Raw genomic sequence first — 26,948 nt, forward strand, 5'->3', positions numbered from 1 at the left:
CTATATCTATATCTATATATATATCTACTGTATATATCTATATCTATATCTATATCTATATCTATAGCTATATCTATATCTATATCTATATATCTATATCTATATCTACTGTATATATCTATATCTATATCTATATCTATATCTATATATATATATCTATATCTATATCTACTGTATATATCTATATCTATATCTATATCTACAGTTGAGCTTGAAGATTGGCTATTTGTTGCTTCTTTTGAATTGGAATCCTGAATAATTTTTTGTTCATTTTGAATTGGAATCCTAAAATATAACATTTTGATTTAATTTCAAAGGCATTTAATTATATACTCATGTTAAATTTATGAATCTAAATACAAATACATTGGACATGAAAAAAAACATTTTAATACTACTATACTAGTCATTAAGCTACTAATATAGACTGAAGGAATTAAAGCAGGTCATGTTTGGAATTATAACAGCTGAAATCAATAATATATCAGTATTCTGGTATTAAACCTGCTGGCCGCATTAAGTCAAGGTGGGGGCCGCATGTGGCCCCCGGGCCGCCAGTTGCCCATGTATGTTCTATTGGTTTAATTGTGCTCATTTGATCTCTCCTTCTATTGGTCTAACGGTGATCATGTGATCTCTCCTTCTATTGGTCTAACGGTGATCATGTGATCTCTCCTTCTATTGGTCTAACGGTGATCATGTGATCTCTCCTTCTATTGGTCTAACGGTGATCATGTGATCTCTCCTTCTATTGGTCTAACGGTGATCATGTGATCTCTCCTTCTATTGGTCTAACGGTGATCATGTGATCTCTCCTTCTATTGGTCTAACTGTGATCATGTGATCTCTTCTTCTATTGGTCTAACAGTGATCATGTGATCTCTCGGTCAGGTGCAGCTGTGGTCAGCTGGTGTCGCAGCACGTGGTCCCTCCCCCCGGCTCCAAGGAGGAGGGGCTTGGGTCTGACCCTGCCTCCAAGGGGGAGGGGCCAGCGGCAGACCCCGCCTCTCAGGAGCGCTGGTCCACCCTCAGACACACCCAGGCCACGCCCACCGACGCCTACGGCACCCTGGAGTTTCAGGGAGGAGGGCACGTCAACAAGGCTATGGTACTGACGGGGTTAATGAGTTCATTAATGAGTTAATTAGTTCATTAATTAGTTCATTAGTGCATTAGTTCTTTAGTTCTTTAGTTCATTAGTTCATTAGTTCATTAGTTTATTAGTTTATTAGTTCATTAGTTCATTAGGTTATTAGTTTATTAGTTTATTAGTTCATTAGGTTATTCGTTCATTCGTTCATTCGTTCATTCGGTTATTAGTTTATTAGTTCATTAGTTCATTAGTTTATTAGTTTATTAGGTTATTAGGTTATTAGTTCATTAGTTCATTAGTTCATTAGTTTATTAGTTCATTAGTGTATTAGTTCATTAGGTTATTAGTTCATTAGGTTATTAGTTCATTAGTTCATTAGTTCATTAGTTTATTAGTTTATTAGTTCATTAGTTCATTAGGTTATTAGTTTATTAGTTTATTAGTTCATTAGGTTATTCGTTCATTCGTTCATTCGTTCATTCGGTTATTAGTTTATTAGTTCATTAGTTCATTAGTTCATTAGTTTATTAGGTTATTAGGTTATTAGTTCATTAGTTCATTAGTTCATTAGTTTATTAGTTCATTAGTGTATTAGTTCATTAGGTTATTAGTTCATTAGGTTATTAGTTCATTAGTTCATTAGTTCATTAGTTTATTAGTTCATTAGTTCATTAGTTCATTAGGTTATTAGTTTATTAGTTTATTAGTTTATTAGTTCATTAGGTTATTCGTTCATTCGTTCATTCGTTCATTCGGTTATTAGTTTATTAGTTCATTAGTTCATTAGTTTATTAGTTTATTAGGTTATTAGGTTATTAGTTCATTAGTTCATTAGTTCATTAGTTTATTAGTTCATTAGTGTATTAGTTCATTAGGTTATTAGTTCATTAGGTTATTAGTTCATTAGTTCATTAGTTCATTAGTTTATTAGTTCATTAGTTCATTAGTTCATTAGGTTATTAGTTTATTAGTTCATTAGTTCATTAGGTTATTAGTTCATTAGGTTATTAGTTCATTAGTTCATTAGTTCATTAGTTCATTAGGTTATTAGTTCATTAGTTCATTAGGTTATTAGTTCATTAGGTTATTAGTTATTAGTTCATTAGTTCATTAGTTTATTAGTTCATTAGTTCATTAGTTCATTAGGTTATTAGTTCATTAGTTCATTAGTTCATTAGGTTATTAGTTCATTAGTTCATTAGTTCATTAGGTTATTAGTTCATTAGTTCATTAGGTTATTAGTTCATTAGGTTATTAGTTATTAGTTCATTAGTTCATTAGTTTATTAGTTCATTAGTTCATTAGTTCATTAGGTTATTAGTTCATTAGTTCATTAGTTCATTAGGTTATTAGTTCATTAGTTCATTAGTTCATTAGTTCATTAGTTCATTAGTTCATTAGTTTATTAGTTTATTAGTTCATTAGTTCATTAGGTTATTAGTTCATTAGTTCATTAGGCTATTAGTTCATTAGTTCATTAGTTCATTAGGTTATTAGTTCATTAGTTCATTAGGTTATTAGTTCATTAGTTCATTAGGTTATTAGTTCATTCGTTCATTAGTTCATTAGGCTATTAGTTCATTAGTTCATTAGTTCATTAGGTTATTAGTTCATTAGTTCATTAGTTTATTAGGTTATTAGTTCATTAGTTCATTAGGTTATTAGTTCATTAGTTCATTAGGTTATTAGTTCATTAGTTCATTAGGTTATTAGTTCATTAGTTCATTAGGTTATTAGGTTATTAGTTCATTAGTTCATTAGTTCATTAGGTTATTAGTTTATTAGTTCATTAGTTCATTAGTTTATTAGTTCATTAGTTCATTAGTTTATTAGTTCATTAGTTCATTAGTTCATTAGTTTATTAGTTCATTAGTTCATTAGGTTATTAGTTCATTAGTTCATTAGTTCATTAGTTTATTAGTTCATTAGGTCATTAGTTCATTAGTTTATTAGTTCATTAGTTCATTAGTTCATTAGTTTATTAGTTCATTAGGTTATTAGTTCATTAGTCATTAGTTCATTAGGTTATTAGTTCATTAGTTCATTAGTTTATTAGTTCATTAGGTTATTAGTTTATTAGTTCATTAGTTCATTAGTTCATTAGGTTATTAGTTCATTAGTTCATTAGTTCATTAGTTTATTAGTTCATTAGTTTATTAGGTTATTAGTTCATTAGTTCATTAGGTTATTAGTTCATTAGTTCATTAGTTTATTAGTTTATTAGTTCATTAGTTTATTAGGTTATTAGTTCATTAGTTTATTAGGTTATTAGTTCATTAGTTCATTAGTTCATTAGTTTATTAGTTCATTAGGTTATTAGTTCATTAGTTCATTAGTTCATTAGGTTATTAGTTCATTAGTTCATTAGGTTATTAGTTCATTAGTTCATTAGTTTATTAGTTCATTAGTTCATTAGTTTATTAGTTTATTAGTTCATTAGGTTATTAGTTCATTAGTTCATTAGGTTATTAGTTCATTAGTTCATTAGTTTATTAGTTTATTAGTTTATTAGTTCATTAGGTTATTAGGTTATTAGTTCATTAGTTCATTAGTTTATTAGTTCATTAGTTTATTAGTTTATTAGTTCATTAGGTTATTAGTTCATTAGTTCATTAGGTTATTAGTTCATTAGTTCATTAGTTCATTAGTTTATTAGTTTATTAGTTCATTAGGTTATTAGTTCATTAGTTCATTAGTTCATTAGTTTATTAGTTCATTAGTTCATTAGTTTATTAGTTTCATTAGTTCATTAGTTTATTAGTTCATTAGTTCATTAGTTTATTAGGTTATTAGTTCATTAGTTCATTAGTTTATTAGTTCATTAGTTCATTAGGTTATTAGTTCATTAGTTCATTAGGTTATTAGGTCATTAGTTCATTAGGTTATTAGTTCATTAGTTTCTTAGTTCATTAGGTTATTAGTTCATTAGTTCATTAGTTTATTAGTTTATTAGTTTCTTAGTTTCTTAGTTCATTAGGTTATTAGTTCATTAGTTCATTAGTTCATTAGTTTATTAGTTTATTAGTTCATTAGTTCATTAGTTCATTAGTTTATTAGTTCATTAGTTTATTAGTTCATTAGTTCATTAGTTCATTAGTTTATTAGTTCATTAGTTCATTAGGTTATTAGGTCATTAGTTCATTAGGTTATTAGTTCATTAGTTTCTTAGTTCATTAGGTTATTAGTTCATTAGTTCATTAGTTCATTAGTTCATTAGGTTATTAGTTCATTAGTTTCTTAGTTTCTTAGTTCATTAGTTCATTAGTTCATTAGTTCATTAGGTTATTAGTTCATTAGGTTATTAGTTCATTAGTTCATTAGGTTATTAGTTCATTAGTTCATTAGTTTATTAGTTCATTAGTTTCTTAGTTCATTAGGTTATTAGTTCATTAGTTCATTAGGTTATTAGTTTATTAGTTCATTAGTTCTTATTGTTCTTATTGTTCTTATTGTTCTTATTGTGTCTAAAAATACATATTTAGCCACTTGTACGCATGCCCCCATGCGTACGCATGCCCCACATTTAAACGCGATAAAACAATAGAATGAAGCAAATGAAAACATTTTAACACTCACTTTTTCTTTTCTCTAATTACAATCTAAAATATGAACCCTTGTTGTAAAAAAACAAAGTTGTCCTTTAACATTCACCAGGTTAGCATTCACCAGCGTTAGTTTTATTGAGGTCAGGGTCAAGGTTAGGTTTAGGTTTAGGTTTAGGTGTGTCTCCGTCCCCCAGACTTTCGTCACCTCCGTGCAGCCAATCACAAGCTTCGGTCTGCCTTAACCCAGTTGCCTTTTAGATTCACTCGGACTGAAGAATCAGTGTTGATTTCGTCGACTTAAAACTATGACGAAAAATGTTTGTCGACTGTGTTTTTTTCACTGGAGAAAACTAAATAAAAACGAAATAAAAACTAAGCTATGGTGACTAAAACTAAGACTAATTATATTATTAGGCTTTTATGAACACCCTGAACAGTTTTTAATTTGCTTGATTCAATATTTAGATATTTGATATAAATGTTACCAGGCCCTCCAGGCCCAGGGCCTCTCCCCACACACACCCATTGTAACTTCAAACTCCATTTTAACCATGATAGATTCATTAAAAACACACACTATTTTTTCTTGTGACTCATTTTACCCTCCTAATACGTGAGCAGGCCGTGTTTTTTCAATCTCTTTTTTTCATTTATTTTTAATAATTATTTGAGAAAATGGAAAAAATGAATTACAATAAAAATATATTAAAAATAAATGAAAAGAGTTATCGAAAAAACACGGCCTGCTCACGTATTAGGAGGGTAGTACGAGTCACCAGAAAAAAATAATGTGTGTTTTTTAATGAATATATCATGGTTAAAATGGAGTTTGAAGTTACAATGGGTTTGTGTGGGGAGAGGCCCTGGGCCTGGAGGGCCTGGTAACGTTTAGATCAAATATCTAATGAATCAAGCACATTAAAAACTGTTCAGCGTGTTCATAAAAGCCTGATTAGACCGTAAAATGACCAAAAGTTTTTTTTAAAGTGAAATATCCCTTTAATTACATATATATTAGGGCTGGGACTTTAACTGATTAATTGCGATTAATTAATCACAGAGCCTGTAATTAATTAGATTACATTTTTTAATCGCATCCCAGCCCTAATATATATACATATGTGTTGTTCTCTCGTCAGTACATCCGTCTGTCCTACGACTCCAAGCCAGACAACCTGCTGCACCTCATGGTGAAGGAGTGGGGATTGGAACTACCAACCCTGCTGATCAGCGTCCACGGAGGCCTGCAGAACTTTGAGCTGCCGCCCAAGATCAAGCAGGTGTTTGGGAAGGGCCTGATTAAAGCTGCTGTTACTACAGGAGCATGGATATTCACTGGAGGAGTCAGCACTGGTAGGGTTAATATTAATTATAATATATTATTAATGATATATTATTAATGAAGGGCCTGATTAAAGCTGCTGTTACTACAGGAGCATGGATCTTCACTGGAGGAGTCAGTACTGGTAGGGTTAATATTAATTATAATATATTATTAATGAAGGGTCTGATTAAAGCTGCTGTTACTACTGGAGCATGGATCTTCACTGGAGGAGTCAGCACTGGTAGGGTTAATATTAATTATAATATAATGATATATTATTAATGAAGGGTCTGATTAAAGCTGCTGTTACTACTGGAGCATGGATCTTCACTGGAGGAGTCAGTACTGGTAGGTTTATATTAATTATAATATATTATTAATGATATATTATTAATGAAGGGCCTGATTAAAGCTGCTGTTACTACAGGAGCATGGATCTTCACAGGAGGAGTCAGTACTGGTAGGTTTATATTAATTATAATATATTATTAATGAAGGGTCTGATTAAAGCTGCTGTTACTACAGGAGCATGGATCTTCACTGGAGGAGTCAGCACTGGTGGGTTTAATAACTAAAACATTACTATTTTATATTTATAGTAGCCGTGTTTATAGAAGTATAGCCCGTTATATTATTAATGAAGGGTCTGATTAAAGCTGCTGTTACCACCGGAGCATGGATCTTCACTGGAGGAGTCAGTACTGGTAGGTTTATATTAATTATAATATATTATTAATGATATATTATTAATGAAGGGTTTGATTAAAGCTGCTGTTACTACAGGAGCATGGATCTTCACTGGAGGAGTCAGTACTGGTAGGGTTAATATTAATTATAATATATTATTAAGGATATATTATTAATGAAGGGGCTGATTAAAGCTGCTGTTACTACTGGAGCATGGATCTTTACTGGAGGAGTCAGTACTGGTAGGTTTAATAACTAAAACATTACTATATTAATGTATGAAGGGGCTGATTAAAGCTGCTGTTACCACTGGAGCATGGATCTTCACTGGAGGAGTCAGTACTGGTAGGGTTAATAACTAAAACATTACTATTTTATATTTATAGTAGCCGTGTTTATAGAAGTATAGCCCGTTATATTATTAATGAAGGGGCTGATTAAAGCTGCTGTTACTACCGGAGCATGGATCTTTACTGGAGGAGTCAGTACTGGTAGGTTTATATTAATTATAATATATTATTAATGATATATTATTAATGAAGGGTTTGATTAAAGCTGCTGTTACTACTGGAGCATGGATCTTCACTGGAGGACTCAGTACTGGTAGGGTTAATATTAATTATAATATAATGATATATTATTAATGAAGGGTCTGATTAAAGCTGCTGTTACTACTGGAGCATGGATCTTCACTGGAGGAGTCAGTACTGGTAGGGTTAATATTAATTATAATATATTATAATATATTATTAATGATATATTATTAATGAAGGGTTTGATTAAAGCTGCTGTTACTACTGGAGCATGGATCTTCACTGGAGGACTCAGTACTGGTAGGGTTAATATTAATTATAATATAATGATATATTATTAATGAAGGGTCTGATTAAAGCTGCTGTTACTACTGGAGCATGGATCTTCACTGGAGGAGTCAGTACTGGTAGGGTTAATATTAATTATAATATATTATTATTAATGATATATTAACGATATATTATTAATGAAGGGTCTGATTAAAGCTGCTGTTACTACTGGAGCATGGATCTTCACTGGAGGAGTCAGTACTGGTGGGTTTAATAACTAAAACATTACTATTTTATATTTATAGTAGCCGTGTTTATAGAAGTATAGCCCGTTATATTATTAATGAAGGGTCTGATTAAAGCTGCTGTTACTACAGGGGCATGGATCTTCACTGGAGGAGTCAGTACTGGTAGGGTTAATATTAATTATAATATAATGATATATTATTAATGATATATTATTAATGAAGGGGCTGATTAAAGCTGCTGTTACTACCGGAGCATGGATCTTCACTGGAGGAGTCAGTACTGGTGGGTTTATATTAATTATTAATGATATATTAACGATATATTATTAATGAAGGGTCTGATTAAAGCTGCTGTTACTACTGGAGCATGGATCTTCACTGGAGGAGTCAGTACTGGTGGGTTTAATAACTAAAACATTACTATTTTATATTTATAGTAGCCGTGTTTATAGAAGTATAGCCCGTTATATTATTAATGAAGGGTCTGATTAAAGCTGCTGTTACTACAGGGGCATGGATCTTCACTGGAGGAGTCAGTACTGGTAGGGTTAATATTAATTATAATATATTATTAATGAAGGGTCTGATTAAAGCTGCTGTTACTACTGGAGCATGGATCTTCACTGGAGGAGTCAGCACTGGTAGGGTTAATATTAATTATAATATAATGATATATTATTAATGAAGGGTCTGATTAAAGCTGCTGTTACTACTGGAGCATGGATCTTCACTGGAGGAGTCAGTACTGGTGGGTTTATATTAATTATAATATATTATTGCGACCGTAAGGTCGCAGTTTAGTATCAAAACCTCCACCGGCCGTCGGTCGGTCGGTCGGTCGGTCGGTCGGTCACACGTCACACCTTTGCCCTGCTCATATCTCCGCATCAGTATGACATCACACCACATGTGTACACAAACCTTTGTGTACGTTGCTGTGGCAACAGTCTGTTGTTGCTGGTCTGTTAGTGTACGTTAGCAACCACCTTAGCAACCCCCTTTATACTGTAGGGCTCGTTTGTGTATTGTATGACATCACGCCACATCATCGGCTGAGGACTGTGTGATGTCATCATATCTCCATATATGGAGACATAAGTTGCTCATGCCCAAATATGGGCTGGTGAGGTCAGACTTAGTGTGATGCGTAGGTTATCTCCATATATGGAGATTCAACTTCAATGAGTATATAAGACCGGCATTATCTACCGACAGCTGCTATAAGCCAACCCTGGCGATAAGGTCTGAGTCGAAGAAATGCTTCTTTCCTGGCAAGAATTGCCCCTTTATACTGTAGGGCTCGTTTGTGTATTGTATCATCATATCTCCATATATGGAGACATAAGTTGCTCATGCCGGAGATAAGCGACCAACGGTCGCTTATCTCCCGATTAGGGAGTCTTACTGGTTAATGATATATTATTAATGAAGGGGCTGATTAAAGCTGCTGTTACTACCGGAGCATGGATCTTCACAGGAGGAGTCAGTACTGGTAGGGTTAATAACTAAAATATTACTATATTATATTTATAGTAGTCGTGTTTATAGAAGTATAGCCTGTTATATTATTAATGAAGGGTCTGCTGGCTTCATCGAGAATGGTGTGCTATCATTTTGCTAAGAGAAAAGTGGTATCGTTTAATTGATATTAATTTATTAGTGAATTAATTTTCCCCATTGACTTATAATGGGAATCTAAAAAACTCACATTCAATTTTTTTTTCTCGCAAACCATAGGGGCTACAGTTTTAAAATTTGGAGAGGAGGTTTATAATGATATCAAGGATTAAAAAATAATAATATCGTCAGTTGGCCTCATGGTGGCGCTATAACAGCCCACTTTACGTTTCGGCCTGTAACTCTTGAACCGTAGGTCGGAAAATTAAAATTCCTTTTTCCCTGGATTCCTTGGGTGAAGACGCATCTCCCCATACAGGCCACGCCTATTTGCGTCAGGATAGATTTTCCGCCATTTTGAATTTTCTTCAAAACACACTTTTTGCTCCTTTTCCTACATATTTTCTCCAAATGTCACAAAAATTGGTACACATGATCTCTGGACCCATGCGATAAACATATTCAAGCGATATTTTGATAGTCCATACCGTTCATCCGGAACAGGCTTACGAAGTTAGCGAGAGGGGCCCGTTTCGCCAAAAATAGCCATAAATCACAAACGAAACATCCAGTCAACACCAAATTTTAAACACAAGTTGCAGGTGGGATATTTAACAAATCCCCAGAAGCATTTCCACTTCGACCCTTAGGGGGCGCCACAAATGCGCAAAACGTAACCGTTTCAGGCCAAAACGCGTTTTTCAGGGGGAACGACCCTCTCAAAACGAAACACAAACGATCTCGGGAGCGACGTGACAACATAATCACCTTGTGAAACTTGTGGGAGGAGCCTATTTCTTTAAAACAAGAAACCGTATCCTTACATCAAGAACGCAGGATCCCAACGGCGCCTTTTCGAATCGCGCGTCGCACGGCCCCGACGCTATCCGTCCCGACGTCGTCTCCCTCGGACCCCTGCGTTTTCCTCGGGGTCCCGGAGGCGCATCCCCGCCGCTCGCGCCGGGGCGGGGCTGGCAACCACACTCGCAATTTCACAAATTGCACATTTTCTAGTTCTAGGGAAACTTTATTCTTGTAGGGTAACCAAAAGTTTGTCCGCTTTCTTCGCCCACAGTTTTTGCGCAACACACTCGCGCCATATGTCAAATCGACCGGCTTCATCGGGAATCGTGTGCTATCGTTTTGCTAAGAGAAAGGTTGTATAGTTTAATTGATATTAATTTATTGGTGAATTAAATTTCCCCATTGACTTATAATGGGAATTGCAAAAACTCACGTTCAATTATTTTTCTCTCGCAAACCATAGGGGCTACAGTTTCAGAACTTGGAGAGGAGGTTCAAAATGCATACAAGGATTAATTGAAAAATAATTACATCATTTGGCCTCATGGTGGCGCTATAACAGCCGACTTTACGTTTCGGCCTTTAACTCTTGAACCGTAGGTCGGAAAATTAAATTTATTTTTTCCCTGGATTCGTTGGGTCATGACGCATCTCCTCATATAGGCCACGCCCATTTGCGTCAGGATAGATTTTCCGCCATTTTGAATTTTCTTCAAAACACACTTTTTGCTCCTTTTCCTACATATTTTCTCCAAATGTCACAAAAATCAGTACACATGATCTCTGGACCCATGCGATGAACATATTCAAGCGATATTTCGATAGTCCATACCGTTCGTCCGTAACAGGCTTCCAAAGTTAGCGAGAGGCGCCCGTTTTGCCAAAAATAGCCATAAATCCGGAACGAAACATCCAGTCAACACCACATTTTAACCACTAGTCGGGGGTGGTATACTCAACAAATCTCCAAAAGCATTTCCATTTCGACCCATAGGGGGCGCCAGGCAACCACACTCGCAATTTCCCAAATTGCACATTTTCTAGTTTATATTTATAGTAGCCGTGTTTATAGAAGTATAGCCCGTTATATTACCAGTAAGGCTCCCTAATCGGGAGATAAGCGACCGTAGGTCACTTATCTCCACAAATAGGGCAAAAATGTGTTTTGCCAAAATCTTCCTGATCCATGTTGATGACATGAGTGTAGACATACTGTGTAGTGATTTTCGTGATTTTAGGGCAAAATCTGTAGGAGCAGTGTCCAAAAATGTGTTTTTAAAAATCGGCCTGGAGGTGGCGCTATATGGGAGAGATTCATGTTGATGGGATGAGTGTAGACATACTGTGTACCGATTTGCGTGATTTTAGGGCAAAAATTGTAGGAGCAGTGTCCAAAAATGTGTTTTGCAAGAATCGGCCTCATGGTGGCGCTAGAAGAGGGCCATGTGAGAAATGAGGGGTGGGGTCTCCGCGCCGGCAAGGCGGACGAATAGGTACCGGCCCCGGCTGTCCCGGTCGCTCCTAACCGGAGTTACGGCATTTTATGTGAGCTGCAGTGTAGGGGGTCCTCCACTGGGGGCGCCACCACTTTTGCATCCGTTCTGGAGCACCAGGAGTGGGTGGTCCCCGGGAATTCCCCGTGAGCAGCCCCGTTGGGGTGGTCATTTGGTCAGTTTAGCACATTTGGTCATTTTTTACATCTGGGGGTCCCCCAGGGACCTGGGGGTCCCTGGAGCTCCGGGGGTCCTTGGAGGTTGTAGTTTGGCAGGTAAGGAACGTGTGTGCAAAATTTGGCATGGATCGGGGCAACGGTTGCGGAGATATGAGCAGGGCAAGAGTGTGACGTGTGAGGTGTGACAGACAGACGGACTGACGGACGGACGGACTTACACTTTGTGCAGGGTTTGATAGTAAATGCGACCTACGGTCGCAATTAATGAAGGGTCTGATTAAAGCTGCTGTTATTACAGGAGCATGGATATTCACTGGAGGAGTCAGTACTGGTAGGGTTAATATTAATTATAATAAATATATTAATGATATATTATTAATGAAGGGTCTGATCACTGGAGGAGTTAGGGTACTGGTAGGTTTAATATTAATTATAATATAATGATATATTATTAATGAAGGGTCTGATTAAAGCTGCTGTTACTACTGGATCATGTTTTCTTGTTTTCTTATTTTTCTTTTGCTAGTTGTTTTTATCGCTCTAGCCTTTGTCTTAGTAGTTTTTTTTGTAGTTTTTGCTTGTGTTTGACATGATGTTGAGATACTTTCTGGTCTTGACAGCCCAAACATCCTAACAGAAAAGTCCTGTATGATTGCATTAAACAACGTTAAACTCACTTTGCCACTCCATTTTCCATTCATTTTATGCATGCGCCCCCCCTCTATTGGCTAAGCCTGTTCGTAATGAGTCATCTAACTCTCTTCCTCTATTGGCTGCTAGGAGTGATGCGTCACATGGGCGATGCGTTGAAGGAACACTCCTCCTTCTAAATCTCTTCTGTCATTGGCTGTTAGGAGTGATTCATCTAACTCTCTTATTTTATTGGTTGATACAGGAGTGATATATCTTAACCCGTCTTCTTCTATTGGTTGATACAGGAGTGATACATTTTAACTCTCTTCTTCTATTGGTTCATACAGGAGTGATGCGTCATGTGGGCGATGCGTTAAAGGAACACTCGTCTAAGTCCAGAGGGAAGGTGTAACTCTGTTCTCCTAATGGTTAAAACAGGAGTGATGTTATTCTATTGGTTGATACAGGAGTGATGCGTCACGTGGGTGATGCGTTGAAGGAACACTCCTCTAAGTCCAGAGGGAAGGTGTAACTCTCCTCTCCTATTGGTTCATACAGGAGTGATGCGTCACGTGGGTGATGCGTTGAAGGAACACTCCTCTAAGTCCAGAGGGAAGGTGTAACTCTCTTCTCCTATTGGTTCATACAGGAGTGATGCGTCAAGTGGGTGATGCGTTGAAGGAACACTCCTCTAAGTCCAGAGGGAAGGTGTAACTCTCTTCTCCTATTGGTTCATACAGGAGTGATGCGTCACGTGGGTGATGCGTTGAAGGAACACTCCTCTAAGTCCAGAGGGAAGGTGTGGGCCATAGGCATCGCTCCCTGGGGCATCATCGAGAACAAAGAGGACCTGATTGGTCGAGACGTAAGTAACCATGGTATCAAACACGAGCATATCTCCTTGTATGGGCGTAGGGTTCTGTAGGTGACAACAGTCAGTCTCTGTGTACTTCTGAGACCAGGGACGTGCTGGCCATTGGGAAAAGCGGGACAACTCCCGAACGGCCGGTTCATTCTCGGCCATTAGGAGACAAATTAAAAAATAAAATGTCGGCCTTCGTTCCATTTTGGGGGCTGGGCGGCCAACAAAGTAAATCGTCACTGTCTGAAACCTCGTATCTCCAAGTTTCAAATGTGTACATTTTTTCGCAAAGCAAAGAGCTTCATCATACAAGGCCGTCGCACAAAAGTAGTGAAAACAGCAGATCTACAGCACACATCGCAGCACACATCGCAGATCTACAGCACACAAAGCCTCGCGGTGCGAGGCGTTGTGTGCTTGGAGATCTGCTGTTTTCACTAGTTTAAATCATTTTTAAAATTATGAAATACAAAACAAACGGTTTTTGGACAATGTTTCCACCCGACAACAACGAAAAATAATTCATGTAATTGGCCCACTGACTTGTCATGATCTGAAATGGTAAATCTTTTGAGTAGATCTCAAAAGATTAGATCTGGAGAGAGATCTCTCTCTATAGCGCGCAATGAGGGCCTCTACAACTCTTTTTCCCGGGCTGAATCAGGGGCCCAGCACGTCCCTGTCTGAGACGTTTGTCTGGTGTGAAGTTAGTCTGGTGTGAAGTTAGTCTGGTGTGAAGTTAGTCTGGTGCTGCGGACGTACACACAAAGCCAGACGTAGGAGCGGTTAGGGACGCTCATGAAGTAATAGATAAAACACTCGCCCTCACGTATCAGGAGGTCAGTCTGAGTCACCAGAATCAAGGACTGGTGTTTGAGATGGATTTATCAAGGTTAAAATGGAGTTGGAAGTTACTTTGAGTTCTGTTGTATTATTAACTTAACAAATAACCAATCCGTGCGGTCAAAGTCCCTCCCCTCCAGAAATCGCTCAAACAGGCCACAATGTTTCAAGCTTCAGCTGAGTCTGAAATCAGGCTAGTAACTGTAATGTCAATTAATGGAATTTAATCTGCTTTGTATTGATACTGAAAACAAATGTGAATGAATACATTGTAATGGCCGGGTTTCCCAAAGCGATTTTATCCCTTCGTAGCTCCCTTATTTCACCTCCTACACCAACATTGAGATTTCACAAAGTGCTTAATAAAGTCTCACTCCTGTCTAAATACGGTACAGCATTCTATAATTACCAGTATCCGAAGCCTTTTTAATCCGATCGCTTTCTGTCTTCCCATGTATTTCCTGGTGTTCCCCATGCACACCAACCCCATTGAGATAAACAGACAGCGATCGGATAAAAAGGCTTCTTATTAAAGAACACGGAGGATACGGGTAATTAGAGAATGCCGTACCGTATTTAGACAGGAGTGATACTTTATTAACCCTTAAGTTCTGTTTAGGTCATTTTGACCCGTTTTACATTTTCATTTGAAAGAAAATGGTAGAAGTTAATTTTTTTCCACCTGAAACTCACTGGCCTTAAAGATTCTTCTGTGATTAACATGTAAAAAATATATTTTTTGACCATGCGTGAGCTATGATGGGCTAAAAATCGCTTTGGGAAACCTGGGCCATTGTTTGTGTGTGTGTGTGTGTGGTCAGGTGACCAGGTCCTATCCAATCATCTCTCTCTGTGTGGGGTCAGGTGCAGACCCATTGATAGAGAGAGTTAGGACACTTACGTCGACTCCCATTGTAAGCGTGGAAAGCCTCTTTACTCTATGGAGGAAAGCTAGCTTAGCCTAGCTTACTGGATGGAGCCTGTTCTCATTGTTAGCGAGCCTCTGCTGCTCTTCAGCCCCGTCCGCCCCCATTATAAACGAGGCACTCGCTGGTAAGTAGACTAAATTACGTCTTTTTCCCCCTTTTAACGCATTCACAGGCCTCTCCAAGGTAGACAACATTACTAAAAGGGGTAATAAGACGTGATTTAGTCTGCTTACCAGTGAGTGAAAATGTCTGGGTTATGATGGGGACGGACGGGGCAGAAGAGCAGCAGAGGCTCGCTAAGAATGAGAACAGGCTCCATGCGACGCCACCAGTGTTGTAGTGCTAAATTTGGAAGTGTGGGCACTCCCCGCGCGTGCACGCACATGCACGTGCGTCCGTGCGCGTGCACATAACGTTTTCGCTGGCTTAAAACGGGTCTGCGCGGCGGCAGAAATAGCCTTAGACCAGTGGTTCTCAACCAAGAATTTGATGACTGGATCATCAGCCAAACTTCCTATGCAAAATAGCTGCAAAACTGATATTTCCAATTAATTAATCCATTTTCAAATCTTATATTACCATCTGCTGTTAGTCATGCTCATTTCAGCACGGCTGGCGAGCCTATTTCAACCAATTGCTGGGTCAGAACGACCTGCAAATATAATATCAACTGACTTGACTTGAGAGAAGTGTGGGCACTCCGTACCCCCGCGTCCCCCCCCCCACTACATCCCTGGACGCCACTTCTGGTCTGCGGCGAGATCAAAGAGCGACGCCACTCTGCTTACACTGCTCTGGTCAGGTGACCAGAGCATGTCCAATCATGTCTCTCTGTGTGATCAGGTGACCAGGTCCTATCCAATCACGTCTCTCTGTGTGTGGTCAGGTGACCAGGTCCTATCCAATCATGTCTCTCTGTGTGATCAGGTGACCAGGTCCTACCAGACCATGTCCAATCATGTCTCTCTATGTGATCAGGTGACCAGGTCCTACCCAGACCATGTCCAATCATGTCTCTCTGTGTGATCAGGTGACCAGGTCCTATCCAATCACGTCTCTCTGTGTGTGGTCAGGTGACCAGGTCCTATCCAATCATGTCTCTCTGTGTGATCAGGTGACCAGGTCCTACCAGACCATGTCCAATCATGTCTCTCTATGTGATCAGGTGACCAGGTCCTACCCAGACCATGTCCAATCATGTCTCTCTGTGTGATCAGGTGACCAGGTCCTATCCAATCACGTCTCTCTGTGTGTGGTCAGGTGACCAGGTCCTATCCAATCATGTCTCTCTGTGTGATCAGGTGACCAGGTCCTACCAGACCATGTCCAATCACGTCTCTCTGTGTGTGGTCAGGTGACCAGGTCCTATCCAATCATGTCTCTCTGTGTGATCAGGTGACCAGGTCCTACCAGACCATGTCCAATCCGCTGTCCAAGCTGTCGGTGTTAAACTCCTCCCACTCCCACTTCATCCTGAGTGACAACGGGACGCACGGGAAATACGGAGCCGAGGTCCGCCTCCGACGACAACTGGAGAAACACATCTCATTACAGAAGATCAATACACGTGATTATTAATGATTTATTATTTAATATTAAAAACATTATTAATGATTTATTTAATATTAAACACATAATTAATGATTTATTATTTAATATTAAACACATTATTAATGATTTATTATTTAATATTAAACACATTATTAATGATTTATTTAATATTAAACACATTATTAATGATTTATTATTTAATATTAAACACATTATTAATGATTTATTTAATATTAAACACATTATTCATGATTTATTATTTAATATTAAACACATTATTAATGATTTATTTAATATTAAACACATTATTAATGATTTATTATTTAATATTAAACACATTATTAATTATTCATTATTTAATATTAAACACATCTCCTTACAGAAGATCAATACACGTAATTATTAATGATTTATTATTTAATATTAAACACATTATTAATGATTTATTTAATATTAAACACATTATTAATGATTTATTATTTAATGTTAAACACATTATTAATGATTTATTATTTAATATTAAACACATTATTAATGATTTATTATTTAATGTTAAACACATCTCCTTACAGAAGATCAATACACGAAATTATGAATGTTATCAATAATGTATTAATATTATCAATAACTTATTAATGTTAACACATCTCCTTACAGAAGATCAATACACATAATTATTAATGTTATCAATAAGTTATTAATATTATCAATAACTTATTAATATTATCAATAACTTATTAATAATGTTATCAATAACGTATTAATGTTAAACACATCTCCTTACAGAAGATCAATACCCGTACCTATTTAATAATGTAATACCAGTAAGACTCCCTAATCCGGAGATAAGCGACGGTCAGGTCACAGTATACACAAAGAGGCCTGTAAGTGGCATTGGTTCCATCCACAAGTTTGTTCGATAAAGTTTCGGCCAATCAGAGGAGGGGGCGGGGCAAAGTTAAACCAATTAAGGTGAAGGACTGTTAATGAAGTTAATTGACACCACCCACAGGTGTGTACGACAAACAGTTAATGAGTAAAGCCAACTAAAGTTTGGGCCAATCAGAGGAGGGGGCGGGGCTAAGTTAAACCAATTAAGGTGAAGGACTGTTACATCTCCTTACAGAAGATTAACACATGTACGTTATTAATAATTTAATATTAAACACATGCGTGCGCGTGTGTGTGTGTGCGTGTGTGTGTGTGTGTGTGTGCGTGCGTGCGTGCGTGCGCGTGTGTGTGTGTGTGTGTGTGTCAGGTCTGGGTCAGGGCGTCCCATTGGTCTGCTTGGTTCTGGAGGGCGGGCCTAACGTCATCAGCATTGTGTTGGAGTCCCTCAGGGAGGAGCCTCCGGTCCCCGTGGTTCTGTGTGACGGCAGTGGAAGAGCCTCCGACATACTGGCCTTCGCTCATAGATACTGTTTAGAGGATGGGTGAGTTTTATTTATATTAACTTAATTATTATTAATAGATATTCTGGCCTTCGCTCATAGATACTGTTTAGAGGATGGGTGAGTTTTATTTATATTAACTTAATTATTATTAATAGATATTCTGGCCTTCGCTCATAGATACTGTTTAGAGGATGGGTGAGTTTTATTTATATTAACTTAATTATTATTAATAGATATACTGGCCTTCGCTCATAGATACTGTTTAGAGGATGGGTGAGTTTTATTTATATTAACTTAATTATTATTAATAGATATTCTGGCCTTCGCTCATAGATACTGTTTAGAGGATGGGTGAGTTTTATTTATATTAACTTAATTATTATTAATAGATATTCTGGCCTTCGCTCATAGATACTGTTTAGAGGATGGGTGAGTTTTATTTATATTAACTTAATTATTATTAATAGATATTCTGGCCTTCGCTCATAGATACTGTTTAGAGGATGGGTGAGTTTTATTTATATTAACTTAATTATTATTAATAGATATTCTGGCCTTCGCTCATAGATACTGTTTAGAGGATGGGTGAGTTTTATTTATATTAACTTAATTATTATTAATAGATATTCTGGCCTTCGCTCATAGATACTGTTTAGAGGATGGGTGAGTTTTATTTATATTAACTTAATTATTATTAATAGATATTCTGGCCTTCGCTCATAGATACTGTTTAGAGGATGGGTGAGTTTTATTTATATTAACTTAATTATTATTAATAGATATTCTGGCCTTCGCTCATAGATACTGTCTAGTGGATGGGTGAGTTTTATTTATATTAACTTAATTATTATTAATAGATATTCTGGCCTTCGCTCATAGATACTGTTTAGAGGATGGGTGAGTTTTATTTATATTAACTTAATTATTATTAATAGATATTCTGGCCTTCGCTCATAGATACTGTCTAGAGGATGGGTGAGTTTTATTTATATTAACTTAATTATTATTAATAGATATTCTGGCCTTCGCTCATAGATACTGTTTAGAGGATGGGTGAGTTACCATAGATACTGTCTGTCTAGAGGATGGGTGAGTTACCATAGATACTGTCTGTTATTATATAGATATACCAGAGTCATTATAATGAACTGTAGTCCCACTGGAAACATAACAGAAACACTCTAGCACAGAGTCATTCTAATGAACTGTAGTCCCATTGGAAACATAACAGAAACACACTAGCACAGACAGAGTCATTATAATGAACTGTAGTCCCACTGGAAACATAACAGAAACACACTAGCACAGACAGTCATTATAATGAACTGTAGTCCCATTGGAAACATAACAGAAACACACTAGCACAGACAGAGTCATTCTAATGAACTGTAGTCCCATTGGAAACATAACAGTAACACACTAGCACAGACAGAGTCATTATAATGAACTGTAGTCCCATTGGAAACATAACAGAAACACACTAGCACAGACAGTCATTATAATTAACTGTGGTCCCATTGGAAACATAACAGAAACACACTAGCACAGACAGTCATTATAATGAACTGTAGTCCCATTGGAAACATAACAGAAACACACTAGCACAGACAGAGTCATTATAATGAACTGTAGTCCCATTGAAAACATAACAGAAACACACTAGCACAGACAGTCATTATAATGAACTGTAGTCCCATTGGAAACATAACAGAAACACACTAGCACAGACAGAGTCATTATAATGAACTGTAGTCCTATTGGAAACATAACAGAAACACACTAGCACAGACAGAGTCATTATAATGAACTGTAGTCCCATTGGAAACATAACAGAAACACACTAGCACAGACAGAGTCATTATAATGAACTGTAGTCCCATTGGAAACATAACAGAAACACACTAGCACAGATAGAGTCATTCGAGCTGCCTATTCTTGTTATGGGTGTATAGTTTAAGAAAACATTTGAAAACATCATGGAGGTAACACCAACAACACCAGAGAAAGACGAGACTTAACACTTCCAGTAGGACATGTTATTGCTACTGCACCAAGGGAGCGGTTGCGTCACATCCGCTTTATCTCACACTCATCGTTTCTATTTCCGTTTGCCAGACTGTATGCCGGGAGCATTTCCCAAATCGCGGAGGCAACAGTCTGGCCACGCGAGACTAATTGACAGCTGTCATTGTGTCCTCAGGCAGTTGAGTGACAGTGATTGACAGCTGTCATTGTGTCCTCAGGCAGTTGAGTGACAGTGATTGACAGCTGTCATTGTGTCCTCAGGCAGTTGAGTGACAGCGTCAGAGAACAGCTGATGGTGACGGTCCAGAAGACCTTCAACTACAGTCGTAGTCAAGCTCAACAGCTCCTCCTGCTGGTCACCGAGTGTATGAAGAGGAAGACTCTGGTATTTATGATACCATACCATTACTACCATTAGTACCATTACTATTACTATTACCTCTTTTACTATTACTGATGGTCACCGAGTGTATGAAGAAGAAAACCCTGGTAATTATAACACCTTTACTACTACTACTACTACTACTACTACTGGTGGTCACAGAGTGTATGAAGAAGAAGTCTCTGGTATTTATAACACCTTTACTACTACTACTATTACTATTACTACCATTACTACTACTACCATTACTATTACTACTATTACTGCTGGTCAGCTGAAAGCAAACTTCACCTGCCCCAAGGTTTTATTTACCTGCCGTGGGCAGGTGGGCAAGCCTTAGTGTCAATGCCTGCTACTATTTTTCCAGCGCTGCCGTGTGGTGAACATGTTCTCCCCACAGGGGGAAATGGATGCCCTGCGCGGCAGCGCGCCGCATCCAGCGGCACCACATGGCACTTGGTTACACGTCTCCTTTCTGACAGACACTAACCCTATCTCTAACCCTTACCCTAACCTTAAAGGGCCTACACCATGCTTTTAAAACTATATTTTTTGTATAAATATATGCTCAAAATTGAGTCTTAGACAGGTTTTAACCCTCAACAAACACTCTGACCATTCTTTTTGTTTGTTCTAGCTCTACTATAATGAGGCTCTCCAGCTGCAATACCAAAACGGCCTCTGTTTGCTCAGGGGCGCATCTAGTGGGGTTTTTCCAGAAAAAAAAGAAGTTTTTTGAAAAAGAAAAAGTTTTTTGAAAAAAAAAAAGTTTTTTGAAAAAAAAGTTTTTTGAAAAAAAAAAGTTTTTGAAAAAAAAAAGTTTTTTGAAAAAAGTTTTTTGAAAAAAGAAAGTTTTGAAAAAAAAGAAAAAATTTTTTTTTGAAAAATTTTTTTTTTTAAGTTTTGAAAAAAAAAAATTGAAAAAAAATTTTTTTTTACTCTGCATTGCATTTTTTTGAAAAAAAAAAAAACATTTTTTGAATTTTTTTTTTTTTTGACTGAAAAAAAAAAACGGGAAACGAGAGTGACGTCACTCTCGTCAACTCTCAGAACAGCACTGTTCTGAGAACCCGTGGAAAGCTTTTCATCTCTGTCTGCCCAAAACCAGAGAAAGACACAACGGTCAGAAATAGGACTTTGTGAGGATAGAAGGTGCCAGTGGGACCCCAAAAAAAGGTTTTAAAATAGAAAAAGTGAAAATTCATGGTGTAGGTCCTTTAACCTCTATGGAAGTGTTGCCACTCCGACAATAAGAAGTCACTGTCGGAATGGTGACATGTCGGAATGGAGAGATCCCCCCTTAACACTTGGGTGACTGAAAATAAAAAAAAAATACCACTCTGACTGCATTTATAGGTCAAATTGACAGGTAAATTCTCTCCCTTTTTGCCCAGGAGAGCAAACCTCCTCCCCTGCTGCCAGCGGGGGTTCTATTGTCTGTTGTTCTATTGTCAAATAGAACCCCCGCTGGCAGGGGGGAAGAGGTGTTGCTCTCCAGGGCAAAAAATTTAAATAATTTACCTGTTTGACCTATAAATGCAGTCAGAGTGGTATAAATGTATATTATTTCATACTTAGGAAATGTTTGAGAAGGGGGAAAAAAACGAGAACATATATGAGTATTTAGGAAAAGTCATGGAAGGGGACATTTCTGAGACCTTCACGGGGAGAATTATTGCACTTTGCAATCTCAAAATCGTCCAAAATGACCTGTTAGTCACCCATGTGTTAAAGGTCGACTTCGTTTTTTTTTACAAGGGTTCATATTTAGGGCCCGAGCTCACACAGTGTGTGAGGACCCTATTGTAATTGTAAAGATTATTCTTCTTCTTATTATTATTCCCCCGAATAAATCACGTTTTTGAGCCGCAAAACGTACTCCAAAAGTTGCGCAACTTTGCACACACATCACAAGTGGCGAAGAATTTCGTATTTAAAAAAAATCTAAAGGGGGCGTGGCCTAATGGCTCAATAGCGCCCCCTACAAAACTTCGTGCCTCAAGCCCCACCATACTGTTTCACCTACACGTACGAAAATCGCTACACACCTGTATCATGTCCGGACTCACAAAAAAGTCTCTTGGCGCCACTTCCGAAACCAAACAGGAAGTCAGCCATTTTGACTAATTAGTGGCGTTTTGGTGTATTTTTGGCCGTTTTCACGTGTCGCACTTTAACGAACTCCTCCTAGGGGGTTAATCGGATCAACTTCAAGTTCGCTCGGCATACTCAAGACACCTTAACGATGAAAAGTTGTGCGAATCGTGAGTTTTCGTAAAACGGCGTGCCCGTGGCGAAGGGTCAAACTTCCTTCACCAAACAGGAAGTGCCCCCTCTTCTGATTGGTCCATACTTGATTGTTCCTTTTTTTGGCTGTTACTCATTGTTATGACCCTAGGGTCATTATTTGGTATTTCTCTGCTGCCTTGTCTTTTTCCCTTCATTTTCTGAGTGGTGAGGAGTGAGTGAGTGAAGAGAGTACCAGCTGGTGTGACTGAGTGGTTAATTACTAGGTGGAGCTACTGCACGGCTGCTGGTGATTGGAGCATGTGACTAGGATTGGGTCTATAAAGATGGCTGCCACCAGTCCCTCTGGTGTCTTCCTCCCTGCCAGTCTCCAAACTACGCCAGTCTTGTGTTTCTTGTAGTCTAGCCCTTTGCCAGTATTTTAGAAGTTCACTGCTAACTGGGGTTAGGCTGGGTACTGTAGGGGTGGGTGTCTTTTCTATTGTGTTCAGTGTTTATTATGAGTTTCTTGGTTAGGTAAGATGCCTGGGTTTGTTTTGGGTTATAGGTAAGCATAGGTTTTCTTTTATGTAAGTAGTTGTTGTACAGATACCCACCCTGAGGTAATGTGTTTCTTGTATGATTAATAACCTGTAAATAAACCACTGTACTTGTGGCTTTTTATACTGGTGTTGGCTGGATATTTGGGGACTGGGAAGGAGGGGGTCCATTTTGTGTTGCGGTCCCCACCCCTAGACTAGTGACCGTAACATGATTGGGGGCTCGTCCGGGAACGCACTTGTGTCCTCAGTAACTGTGTAGGTGGGGGTTTGGAGTCCTTTGCCCACTTAAAGTTATTGTGAACTTGTGTGTTTGGTTAGTCTGTTAGGTGTAATGAATATGCTCAAATGTTTGTCTGCATTTATTTGGGGTTCCTTACTAGTTCTAAATTGAGAAAGGGTAAAGTGAGTGTTTTTACCCCCACGTACCAAATTGAATTAGTTTGTGTTCCATGGTTGTCAACTTTTTCTAAATTGAGAAAGGGTAAGATTGGTTTTTACCCCCACGTACCAAATTGAATTAGTTGTGTACTTATGTGTTTCCTATGTCACTGATTCTAAATTGAGAAAGGATAGAATTGGTTTTTATCCCCACGTACCAAATTGAATCAGGTTTGTTTGAGAAAGTGGTAAATTGGGCCACCAACCTACAAAATTGAATGGTGTTGTTAATATGGTGGTTAATTGGGTCACCCACCTACAAAATGGATTTTTTGTTAATATGGTGATTAATTGGGCCACCCACCTACAACAAATTCTTTTTTTTGTTAATACGGTGGTTAGTTATGCCACTTGAGTTGTGTCATTTGTGAAGAGTTGAGCATGTTCACACTGGTTTTGAGAGAAGGAGGGGGGGGGGAGGCAAGTATCTAATTTGGGAATAATTCGGCTGGGCCTGTTGCTGCCCAGGTAAAAAAACTTCTTGGGGGAGAAGTTTTTTTTTTTTTTTTTTTTTTTAGGGGGGGGTATTGCGGCCAGCCGTCTTAGTGTATATTTGTATTTGGGTTAATTGGGTTATTCGAGTTTTTGTGGGTTTTTTATTGTGTAATCAAACATTTTGTAAGGGGTAAATGTTTGATTTTAAGGGGGGAGGTGTTATGACCCTAGGGTCATTATTTGGTATTTCTCTGCTGCCTTGTCTTTTTCCCTTCATTTTCTGAGTGGTGAGGAGTGAGTGAGTGAAGAGAGTACCAGCTGGTGTGACTGAGTGGTTAATTACTAGGTGGTCTATAAAGATGGCTGCCACCAGTCCCTCTGGTGTCTTCCTCCCTGCCAGTCTCCAAACTACGCCAGTCTTGTGTTTCTTGTAGTCTAGCCCTTTGCCAGTATTTTAGAAGTTCACTGCTAACTGGGGTTAGGCTGGGTACTGTAGGGGTGGGTGTCTTTTCTATTGTGTTCAGTGTTTATTATGAGTTTCTTGGTTAGGTAAGATGCCTGGGTTTGTTTTGGGTTATAGGTAAGCATAGGTTTTCTTTTATGTAAGTAGTTGTTGTACAGATACCCACCCTGAGGTAATGTGTTTCTTGTATGATTAATAACCTGTAAATAAACCACTGTACTTGTGGCTTTTTATACTGGTGTTGGCTGGATATTTGGGGACTGGGAAGGAGGGGGTCCATTTTGTGTTGCGGTCCCCACCCCTAGACTAGTGACCGTAACACTCATCAACCGTTTATCGTACAGAGTTGTGGCTGGTATCATATGACTTGACTAAGTGTCCTTCACCTTAATTGGTTTAACTAAGCCCCGCCCCCTCTTCTGATTGGCCAAAACTTGATTGTTCCTTTTTTGGCTGTTACTCATCAACCGTTTATTGTACAGAGTTGTGGCTGGTATCGTATGACTTGATTAAGAGTCCTTAACCTTAATTGACGCTTCCTTCGCCAAACAGGAAGTGCCCTTCACCAAACAGGAAGTGCCTCTATAACTCATGAACCGTTTGTCGTACAGACTCGCGGCTGGTGTCATAATTTTTTTTTTCTCAAAAAAAAATGTTTTCTCAAAAAAAAAAAATTCTCAAAACTTTTTTTTTCTCAATTTTTTTTTTCTCAAAACTTTTTTTTTCTCAATTTTTTTTTCTCAAAAATGTTTTTTTCTCAAAAAACTTTTTTTTTCTCAAAAAACTTTTTTTCTCAAAAAATCTTTTTTCTCAAAAAACTTTTTTTCTCAAAAACTTTTTTTTCTCAAAAAACGTTTTTTTCTCACCAAACAGGAAGTGCCTCTATAACTCATGAACCATTTGTCGTACAGACTCGCGGCTAGTGTCATAATTTTTTTTTTCTCAAAAAAAAATGTTTTCTCAAAAAAAAAAAATTCTCAAAAAAAAAATTTTCTCAATTTTTTTTTTCTCAAAACTTTTTTTTTCTCAATTTTTTTTTCTCAAAAATGTTTTTTTCTCAAAAAACTTTTTTTTTCTCAAAAAACTTTTTTTCTCAAAAAATCTTTTTTCTCAAAAAACTTTTTTTCTCAAAAACTTTTTTTTCTCAAAAAACGTTTTTTTCTCAAAAACTTTTTTTTCTCAAAAATGTTTTTTCTCACAAAAATATTTTTTCTCAAAAAACTATCGTTAAAGTGCGACCCGTGATAACGGCCAAAAATGCGCCAAAACGCCACTAATTAGTCGAAATGGCTGACTTCCTGTTTGGTTTCTGATTGGCTGCTGGCCTTATGACGTGGGTAGAGCTGCGAGGGCCCGGTCATCGCTGCTTGCAGCTTTAATTTAGATTGTAATTAGAGAAAAGAAAAAGCGAGTGTTAAAATGTTTTCATTTGCTTCGTTTTATTGTTTTATCGCATTTACCGTGCTAAAATGTGGGGCATGCGTACGCATGGGGGCATGCGTACAAGTGGTCTTTTTAGACACAATAAGCCAGCAGTTTCTTTACTGCTATTTACAGTAACACTTCTAGCCCCCATAAGTCACATCCAACCATGAAAGGTTGCGTTGTATCTTGGGAATGGGCTTATTCTGTGTGAAATGACATATTTAGCCACTTGTACGCATGCCCCCAACCACTTAAATAAGAATCTCTAAAACAATAGAAAGAAGTAAATGAAATCATTTTAACACTCATCTTTTATATTCTTTAATTACAATCTCAAAATATGAACCCTTGTTGTAAAAAACTAAAGATGTCCTTTAATAATCATATTTAGCTTACTGCAGAAATGATATTTTAAAATACATGTTTTAGTGAACGGAAATGCAAGCTTCCACTATACTCAGATTCAGAACACAGATGGTCACATTTGAACCCTATAGAGCATCGCAGTTGAAGCCCCACCCCGTCTTCACTCTGGTGTCGGAAGCGTTTTCCTCATTCATTTCTTCCATAGACATTTCATAAAGTATTTATTTAAACGTTTTTAAGCCTTGGACAAAGCCACCTCGGCTGGAGAGGAATCATGACAATATTCACATTTTTTTTAATACAAAGATTAATTAGAAAGCTGAAAAAAGGGCAGGGTACAAGACTGTGTACATCATTATTTTTAAAATTGCGGAAACTACACTCCCAGAATGCATTGCGAATGACACTTGAAATATAGCCCTTAAATCACGCTCAGTTTAGTTATCCAGGCCAGCATATGGCCTGACATGTAGTGATTGTCATCTCTGTGGACGCTCTTATCGTCATCCTTAACATAGTGCATCATATTTGTAAGAGAAAGACGATCGCTCACGGAGTTCTGCTGAAGTGCAATAATCTGCCGGGCAGACAGGGGGCAGTAGCTACTTCCGTGGTAACCG

The 26,948-nt window shown here is 37.6% G+C and overlaps 1 protein-coding gene across 1 annotated transcript in view; it reads left to right on the forward strand.

Moving 5' to 3' along the window:
- LOC308288961 (transient receptor potential cation channel subfamily M member 1-like) overlaps window positions 1-26,948 on the forward strand; it is a gene marked incomplete at both ends in the record, with an annotated part of 88,908 nt that overhangs the window by 7,328 nt on the left and 54,632 nt on the right. Inside the window, 7 exons of the mRNA XM_080730434.1 lie at window positions 892-1,108; window positions 5,778-5,930; window positions 12,064-12,124; window positions 13,167-13,291; window positions 16,456-16,627; window positions 17,870-18,044; window positions 20,292-20,415. Of these exons, the coding sequence (XP_080586560.1) occupies window positions 892-1,108; window positions 5,778-5,930; window positions 12,064-12,124; window positions 13,167-13,291; window positions 16,456-16,627; window positions 17,870-18,044; window positions 20,292-20,415 (1,027 nt within the window). The remainder of the gene's footprint in view (window positions 1-891; window positions 1,109-5,777; window positions 5,931-12,063; window positions 12,125-13,166; window positions 13,292-16,455; window positions 16,628-17,869; window positions 18,045-20,291; window positions 20,416-26,948) is intronic.

This window comes from Nannobrachium achirus, assembly GCF_963921795.1.
Source record: "Nannobrachium achirus genome assembly, chromosome: 7".
NCBI lineage: Eukaryota > Metazoa > Chordata > Actinopteri > Myctophiformes > Myctophidae > Nannobrachium > Nannobrachium achirus.